The sequence below is a fragment of the Corvus brachyrhynchos genome, unplaced genomic scaffold (assembly GCF_000691975.1).
Source record: "Corvus brachyrhynchos isolate BGI_N302 unplaced genomic scaffold, ASM69197v1 scaffold21, whole genome shotgun sequence".
Classification (NCBI taxonomy): Eukaryota; Metazoa; Chordata; class Aves; order Passeriformes; family Corvidae; genus Corvus; species Corvus brachyrhynchos.
Genome location: NW_008236924.1, coordinates 2353098 through 2362560, shown reverse-complemented (window position 1 = coordinate 2362560; position 9463 = coordinate 2353098). Strand labels below are relative to the sequence as shown.

Sequence of the window (9463 nt, the reverse complement as noted above, 5' to 3'; positions counted from 1 at the left end):
AAATACAAAACAAGCTCTGCATTCACTGACTATTCCCAAGATGCTCCTTACTTCAGTCTAACTACTCAAAAGTCAGTTCCTGAAACTTTCCCCTTATTTTTGCCATGTAAGGCTCCAGCAAACAGCAACTTCTGTGATTATTTCTGCCATTACAATCTCTTACTTTGGTCAATTTTTAATTATTTTAAATTACATGGCTGAAGTGCTGCTGGATAGATGTCATTCAGCAATAAAGGCTTGTTCTTTGAAGAGCCTGAACTAGGAGGCTTTGTAGCTCATATGCTGGGGAATGTCACACTGTTTCTGTGGTTCATTGAGGACATTAGGAGTAACCTTATTTCTATTCAAAGCAGAATTCTGTTTGCAAATTACTTTCCAGCATCCCAGCAGTGGATTTTCATAGGGACTGGCAGAAAGCAGTGATTCCTATTGTTCCTTCACTCCAGTGACTGAAGGATTTCCCAAGCGACAGTGCAGTGCAGAGGAGACAGGACTGTCACACTGCTCCTGCTTGTGCCAACACAGAATGACAGGACTTGCACTGCACCACCTTGGTTGAGCCAAGTTCACAGGTACAGCAACACAGCTGAAGCACTGGGCAGAACACATTTGGCAGTGCCCAGGCACCAGCTGAGCCCTAATGCAACCCACCTCACCACAGCAATTCCCAGCACAGACCTGGCCAGAACCAGCGGCACCCAACTGTCCAGACACTGACTCACGCTCTCATTTATCTTCCATGTTTTAGAAGAGGCTGCTGATCATTTTATAACTACAGTCATGAGCCTTTCTTGCTCTACCTTTGATGAACCACCTCATAATAACTGCCCAGGAGTCTCAAAAAGGAAAAAAAAAACCAAACCACACAGGTTCATAAAAATATCAGGCTGCCTGACAAAAGTACTTCTACTTTCTCATTGGATACTTCAAAACATTTATGAACAAGCCCAACAGCAGGTTTGCAAGTTTTTCCTCAGTTAAATCTCACATTGCTGAGCAGAGCTCACAGTTCTGCTCTCTTCAGATTTCCCTTCACAGGTACTTGCTCCTTTTCCCATTTCTGTACCACCAGCACAAACACACATCAGTGGTGAGTTTACAGTGCCCCCACATGTTACTCATGAAATCAGCACCAAGTAGAGGCCTCACTGCCTCTCCCTCCTGGTGACAGTTCATTTAAAGATATTCTTTTACAATAAATTATCTTCTGCTAAAAGCTTGTTGCAGTTAGCATGGAATTTTGTGTCTGAATCTGTATCAAATACCTGAGGTGCCAATGTACTAATTAACAAGAAAGCACAGTAGAATCAAACCTCTAAAATTTATATATATACAATTATATATAGAACTTGCCAGTATAAAGTTGTATATCACTAGGTCTTACTGAATTGGAAAAGGTTCAGGCTCCCAACACGCTGATGCACCTACCACAGAAACCACTCCAGACATCCTTACCATCCTACCAGGGAAAGGCAGGGACCAAGCCAGTTCCTCACCTCACCCAATCCCCCATCACTCCTGTTACAGCTGTGGAGCTTCCTCAGCCACCTCTTTAAAGATCAGCTCTGGGTTATGCACGTTTAAGACAGCAGAAAAGGCTATTAAGGAACAGAAGAATACTAAAACCATGCCAAAAAGGAATTTTCCCACTTATGGTCTTGAGGAAGAAAACAAGCATGACAAGCAACAACCTTGCTTTTTAACTGAGAAATTCTTAAAGCCCAGGTCTGTTTGTTTAAAGGAGTTTCAGGGCCACCTGCTACATCATAAAGAAGCTGGAAAATACATCAGTCACATTCTCACTTCCCTCCCTGTCTGCAGATTCATAACCAGAGTAATGATATCTCTAAGGACACAGCCTTCTCTGGAGGTCCAGAAAAGACCTGAAGCAAAATCTACAGCATGCAGGAGAAATAGGTACTGGAATAAAATTCCTAGAAACCAGGTTTTAGATATTTAGATGTTTCTAAGCATAATATATGTGAGTGCTTATTAAACTTGGATTATTTTGCAATTCTTTAGTCTTCTCCCAGATCACTGATCCCCAAAAAGATTATGAGCAATTCAAGTTTGCTACAACTTGTAAGAGATTCACTCTGACAGAGAGGAGTTTAAGGGCAGCTGGCAGAGCCCAGCACAGCTGTTTATCACAGTACAACAGAAACAGTTCTTCAAACACACATCAGGGACTACAGAGATAGAGAGTTTTATCAGAACACACCTTTCAGGCAAGTTACTAAATCGTGGCTTTACAGCAAGAAATGTGTTTGAAAGTGCACTGCAGAAAACCAGACTGCAAATACACCCCCATTAATGGTACTGAGCTCTCATCATGCTTGTTGTGTAACTTCACCATCCCCTCATAATCTTTAACATCATAAGACCCTTTCTTTGGTAGCCAAAAAGAAATCACTCTGTACCAACATTTTTTAAGACAATAAAAATAATTTGTTTCCTTATAGGAACTGTCCCTTTGCCATCATCCAAGTACTGATCAAAGTAAACACGTAAGAAAAGCTACCATGAGTTGGCGTGGCAGAAAGACCCAAATGAGGTAAACAATCTATCTCCCACTCTAATGTTCCCAGAATGGAAAAGAAAGGTCTAAATATCAGACATTTGCATTGACAAGCAGTTGCCCATTCACTTTTTATGCTGATGTTCATCAACTCTGGCCATCTGGATTTGAAAATTTGACTGGGTGAAATGAGATTCCCCCTATCAACCTCAGTCTTTTTCTCTTCAAAGAAGTAATGATAAAAATGTTTTCAGAGAACAGAAAGCCTGATTTGTATATGCAACAAGCAATTCCATATTCAATCCATGGAGTGTTTTACTTTCCTCAATGCTAAAAAAGCAATTTGTTTCCAGACAATGCAGAATTAGTTCACTCTTCACCAAAACAAGCTTTTCTCCATAATTTGCCTGTTACCCACACTGAGTTTCCAGAGAGAACAGCCTGAACTCCATGCCCATATCAGATTATTAATGCCAAGGGCAAAATCCAAAACGGTTTGACCATGCTGGAAGTTTTCACTGCCACTTCCTCTCTGACAAACTAAACATTGCCACCTACTGACTCCCAAAGCCTGAACTTCCACGGATTTCTTTTATTTTCCACTCCCAGACACAATGTCCAAGATGCACAACAAAGGCTGTTACAGCCCAGATAAACCAAAAATTGATGTCTAAAATTCTGAAATATTATTACTTGGTTTTGCCCACTGTTACTTGTTTTTTTCCAAATGCTGTAAACTACTTTAAGACGTCAAATTTTAGTTTGAGGCTTGATCTTGCAACATGACTGTCAAGCACACAGTTTTACAATAAAAGACCCACCATACATAACAGAGACACCAAGCTTTATCACAGTACCATATTTTCTAGATTTGGCAGTCCAGGGTCGAGCTTGAATAATGTGGTCCAAGTACCTCAGAAAAAGTAACAGCTGCAGCTCCAAGATTTTTCCATACCCACGACTTCACAAATAAGAAAAAACCCTATGATTGTTCTCACATCATCCAGCTCCAGCAGCACCAAAGATATAACTAAACCATGATTTTAATCATTCTTTTACACAATTACATTGCCCAACCAGAGATACCTATACAGCCACAAGAGTGTGTCACAGTGTATGAACAAGAGTTCTGTTTCGCAGCTGCTGCACATATTCCTTTGCTTGGACAAAGCCAGTCCTTGGTGGCTCTGGGGGAGGAGGAGGACCTTCCACCAGCTTCACAAAGTAGTGGCACCTGCTGATTTTCATGATGCCAAACATGCCCTTGCCGTGGCACCGCACCCGCTTCACGTAGCGGCCTCTGCCCGTCAGCGACTCCGCTGAAGTGAAAAGGAGAGGGGAGAGAAGATTATTCAGTCAAGAACAAACTGCCACAGCTGCAATAAAACACCTGTCTTGCCAGTGTATTTTTCATGGCTGCTTCTAGAAAGTTAATTCTACTCGGGATTCTCCCCTCCATCTTTCTTCTGTTACATTGAGCAGATCACTGCTACAGAGAAACCCGTGAGCTGCACTTAACGCTCTTCAGGAGCACCAAAAAGGTGAATTTAGAAAGCAAGCACACCAAGATAAATATGTGGGGAAGGACAAATCACACTGAGCATTTACTAGATTATACAGCTCTTCTGAAGGTCGTATTCATTTCACTGCCTTTCAGTAGTTTGTCTCATGAATTCCTGTGAAGTCTTACAGACTTCATTTTCCCTCCTTTCTCCCTTTATTGCATTTATCACAGGTATTTTCATTATCTGCACATCCAGTCCTGCACTAGCAGCTCAGCCTTCTTGTGGCAGAGGCCTGGAAGGCTCCAAAGAATTCTAATCAAATCTGCTTTACCGTCCAGGTGACTTCTAGCTTATGAGGTCAGTTTGGTAAAATTTATACCATATTAGACAAAATGAGTATGTTTTTCTCAGTCCTAAAAACACCTATGAGGAAACACTTCTATAATATTTTTCTAGATTAAAAAGTGCTTTAGTTACAAGCTTAGCCTGCAAATCATCTATAGCAAAGTCTTTTTATTAATAAGTTTACAGTCAATACCCATTTACTTTTATACTGTTTCTGATGGAAGTTTACCTTTGATCCTGCAAATCTAATTGTACCAGCCACAGACAAAGCTCCCAGCATCTCTGACTGGCAACATTAAAAACTAGAAACAGTTTGCTTCTCGTTGGTCTTTCATACTCATGGCAAGCATCTTCCTCTTCAGGACCTTATGTTTGATAGGGAGCAGAAATTCTGCTCTCCATCTTAAAAATGCTGCAAACATGTGCCTTTCACATTTTGGTAAAGTTTAGCAGAAACTGTCCTCTATTCACTTCTGGTGATTTGAAGCATCAAAACTTTATTAAATATAAAACATTTTCATAGGGTAGGATAGAGTAGGATGACATTTTTCTAATGTACTAAATTTTAAAAATGTACCTATATGTAAATTTGATTTGAATTCCACATTGTGCTTTCTTACAGCCATTTCCTGTGCTTCTAGTAGAACCTGTAACAAAAAGAAAAGAAATGGAAATACTGAGGAGGAATTTAAGCAATGGTATTTCTTATCTCTAGATAACATGGAAGCAATTGAAAGTTTAAGTAAGTGATAGAAAAAGTATTTCATAGAGATAAAAAGACAAACATCTTTTAGGTAAGATGTTCCTTGCATAGAATGAAAAAGCCTCAGGACAATTCTATTACATTTTTGGGGAGATGGTTTCCACCAGCATTAGTCAGCCTTCCATCCATGGACCTTTGTGTAATTAGACATCAGACTAGAAATAAAGTCCAAGGTGGGCAAAATGAACTTGGTCCATTCAATATTTTCAGCTAATACAGGACACCTCTTTGCCATGACTGTCAGAAATCAACGCTTCAGCCAAGAAAATGAGTAATTTGAGAATCCAAACTACTGTATTCAAAGCTTTTGTGCCTTTAGAGAACTCAGCAGCCTGCTTAAGAATATCCTTCATCTCACACAGTTTAAGAACCAAAGCACACAGATGTAGCAGCCATTAGTGACCAGGATTCTGCACCATTTACCATGAACTTAACACCAAGCACTGCTAGACAGGACACCCACATGGAACTTCTCATCATGACAAATTAAAACAGCCAGCACAAGTGAGCCCAACATATTCATAAGCCACAACAGTACATGATTGCAATGAAAATATGTTGCTAGAATGTGCTCCTAACAGGCTTACTTGAAACATAAAACCCCACAGAAGTAGAAACACCTCCAAACTTCTGGTGACAGGTATTGATTTTAAAGTTTTCTGGAAACCAGGAGTGTTAAAAAATACTTCTACTTACCTCTTTGATCACCTTTGCTCCCTTTTTGTCACTGAATTCCAACTGAGCGAGAGCCTGATCAATGGACATTCCTTTTATCTGCAATCAAAGTGTTAAAATTAACTTCTGCAATTACAAATATTTCCTTTCTCTTATTCAGAAGACATTCCTTATATTATACTGCTATTATAAAAGCAAAAATACTGTAGTTTCCTTAACTACCATTTCTTCAGTGTAATATCTTACAGCTAAACCAAACCACAGCCATTCCCTGCCCAGATCCATGCTCATCCCCAGGACTCTGTTATAAAGACATTGATTAAACTGTGATTGAATGAGGCTGTTAAGACAAATACAGTAATTAAATTTTGCATTCTAACAAGCCCAGTACAAAGTACTCTTGGCTTACCAGTTTTGCCAGATACCACATCTTATCTTTGCTGTATTTTATTTCCCTCCGACAGTGATATATTTCCTAGGGGCAAAAAAATAAAAAGTGAAAGGATGAATAATTTTGCTGTGAAAACAGAATGGAGCATCCATGTCTGATCCACAATCTATGTTCTTACTAGGAATAAAAAGGCATGGCTCTGCCTACTATGAGAACAGCATATCAAGCATAGCTTTGACATTTGAAACTAAAAGCACTAAAAAAAAGGTGCTGGCACACAGGAGATTTTAATACAATCTTATGACACTTCGTTTATAAGCAGAAGTCCCTGAAAAGGATAATCAGAAGGTTTTTCACCATCTTTTCCTCTCATCCTCTCCACCTTTAGAAGCAAAGACTGACATGCCCATTCAGCCTTAAAAATATTACCCTGCTGTCAACTCAACCTACTGGCAGAGCAAATAAACAATATTACCAGAATGAACTTAATTAGCTCTTCAGAAGTGAAGAGGGTTTCAAGTTTGATTGGCACAAAAAGCTGCCTCCACAGACCCATTTAACATTATTACTAACAGGGACCAACACCAGCTAGTAGAATCTAACATCAATACAAGTTTGAAAGAGATGGCACTCTATGAACAGGTAAAACACTGATTTAATAAACGAGTCTGTCAATAGCTGCATTTTCACACACACTGCATCAGTCAGCACAGTCCACAGCAGGGATTTTTATGTCCTAGGCCATAATGTTCACAGGAAAAATCACTAAATGCCCATGGCCCACAAAATACATGCCTTAAAAAACCCTTTCCTTTTGAGATGTAAATACTTTTACTTTGCTGAGCAGTGTGTCTAACAGAAGCCACAACACATTAATTCCCAATGAAGAAAAATTATAACAATGGAATTTCAAAATATCAGTTGTTTGACAGTACAGATTCTACCCCCTTGTAGTTCAGAGACTTCTACAGAGGATGGGCCCCTTACAGCTTGAACCACACAAGGCTCCAATATAATTTAGAGATGGAAAACATTCGAAGTGATATTAACTTCTACAATACAGCCAAACTGAATAAAATCCTGAATAATGAGCAAATAAGCTTTCAAACTAGTGCCTTGTGCAGTCACCCTGTGCAGACAGTGACAGTCTGTTCAGAAATTGCCAAACATTCACAGGTAAGGCCATTCACAGGTGGATCCTTACAGCTGGTCTGCGAGGCTCTCCAGGCAGCTGTGGAGGGTAAACAATCCTGTTCTTTTTCTCCCACTTCCCAATTTTCTGCAGAGATGTGCTTGTGTGGATGCATGACAGAGGAAAAAGGCTACCAGATGCCAGCCACCTGCAAGACAAGACCACAGCCTCAGCTGCTGAACACAAGAGTTCTTTGTCCCTGCCCAGCCTATCTGGAAAATTGTGAATTTGCTGTCTTGATAAAGAACTGACACATTTGCCTACTCACAAAATGAAATTGTTAAAGTCCTTTATAGTTTATGCTGAAAGGCCTTTTTAATTCAACAAAAAGCCTCAGGCTTCCTAAAGCAAGCTATGAACACTGGCACATCATGAGATTCTACATTAAGTGTCCTCAGATTGCCACACAAAGTCACAGCCACCTCTGTTCTGATGTTCTCATGGGGCTCAGGACTGACACAAACCATTTATAACTTTTCCAAGGTACTTTCCATACTTAACTTTTACCAACAACATCTTTAGCAGTCAAAACTTCTAGCTTTTCAAGGGGCTGAGTATCTCAGAGCATCAGAGGTCAATAAACATTGTGAAATTTGAAAGGAGAGGTGTTCTAAAGTACTTCCAAAACACAATCAACTCAATACAAAAACCAGACAGCTGATAGCAAAAATTAGTTTTCAGGCATTTTGCTCACCTCAGATTCTGAAAAACCAAGCTACATTTTGCCCCCTGCTGCCTGGATAAAGCAGCACTGGGCAGCCACTCCTGACTACAACAAACAGATGAGTTCAAGACCAAATACTGTGGGTTTTACTAAGCCTTGAACGTCTTTGTGTGTGTGGCCAACCCGTGCAAAGCATCTTAAAAATGACAGGCAAACAGAGCATGCTGATTTCAAAAGGGCATTGTACGCCATTGTTCACATCCTAAAAGCAGAGATTAGCATAACACACATATTTCAATGTCATGGAATACTTTTTTCAGATATTTGCAGGGATACAGCTGGCAGTACCAGTGCACCTACAGCACAACTATGTGATTCCTCCAGAAAGAGGGGAAACTTCAGCAACTAAGAAAAGCAGTGACTGGGGACAGCACAGGTACCACATCACTGTGACCCGAACCATAAAGTCAGAGAAAATATGGATGTCCAACAGAAAGAAGTGAGGAGAGAGACGCTTCCATCATGGCACAAGCTCTAAATACACAGAAGGACACCACAGGGACAGAGGGTTACCTGTTCCCAGCTCCAGGGCTGGGTGAGAAGGCCAAACCAGGCAACACCAGGCACCCAGCCCCAGGTACCCCTGAGCAGGGCAGCGCCTGTCCCACTGCCCAGGGCAGCGAGGGATGGGTGACAAAGCCAGACTCACCTCTCTGGTCGTGCCCAGCTGAGGAGACCCCGCGCCCAGGCAGCTCCTGAAGAGAAGGAACAGTGAGCGAGGTATGAACAGAACCATAAAATCACTGAATGGTTTGGGCCGGAAGGGACCTTGAAGAACATCTAGTCCCACGCCCTGCCATGGACAGGGACACCTTCCTCTATCCCAGGTTGCTCCAAGCCCCATCCAGCCTGGCCTTGGACACTTCCAGGGATGGGGCAGCCACAGCTGCTCTGGGCACCCTATGCCAGGGCCTCACCTCCGTCACAGGGAACAATTTTTTCGTAATATCTAATCCAAACCTACTCTCTGTCAGTTTGAAGCCATCCCCCCTTGTCAAGTCACTCCAGACCCTTGTAAATAGTCTCTTCCCGTCTTTCCTGTAGGCTCCCTTCAGGCATTGGAAGGCTACAACTTGGTCGTTGAAGCTTCTCTTCTCCAGGCTGAACAATCCCAATTCTCCCAGCCTTTCCTCATAAGTGAGCTGCTCCCTCCCTCCGATCAATTCGGTGGCCTCCTCTCAAGCGAGACCCCCCAAACCAGAGCCGCGTCCCCTCAGCCTCACCCGCGCCCAGCGCCCAGCGCGCCGCCATCTTCCCGGCCTCGCTTTGCGGCAGAGCCCCGGGCGGGAGCACGGACCGGGGCGCGGTTTGCGACAGTTTGCGGCGGCGTGCGCGGCGCTCGGCGGCAAC

At 42.0% G+C, this 9463-nt stretch overlaps 1 protein-coding gene across 1 annotated transcript; it reads right to left on the bottom strand.

Annotated features, from left to right (window-relative positions):
• Window positions 1–243: 243 nt before the first annotated feature.
• On the bottom strand, window positions 244–9400 carry MRPL22 (mitochondrial ribosomal protein L22). The gene is made up of 7 exons (XM_008628948.2): window positions 9337–9400; window positions 8763–8808; window positions 7402–7537; window positions 6216–6281; window positions 5828–5905; window positions 4946–5015; window positions 244–3837 (listed from the first exon to the last, which is right to left on the bottom strand). The coding sequence occupies exons 1-7, from the start codon at window positions 9362–9364 to the stop codon at window positions 3626–3628; spliced, it is 636 nt and encodes a 211-aa protein (XP_008627170.1). The 5' UTR covers window positions 9365–9400; the 3' UTR covers window positions 244–3625.
• Between the last annotated feature and the right edge of the window lie 63 nt (window positions 9401–9463).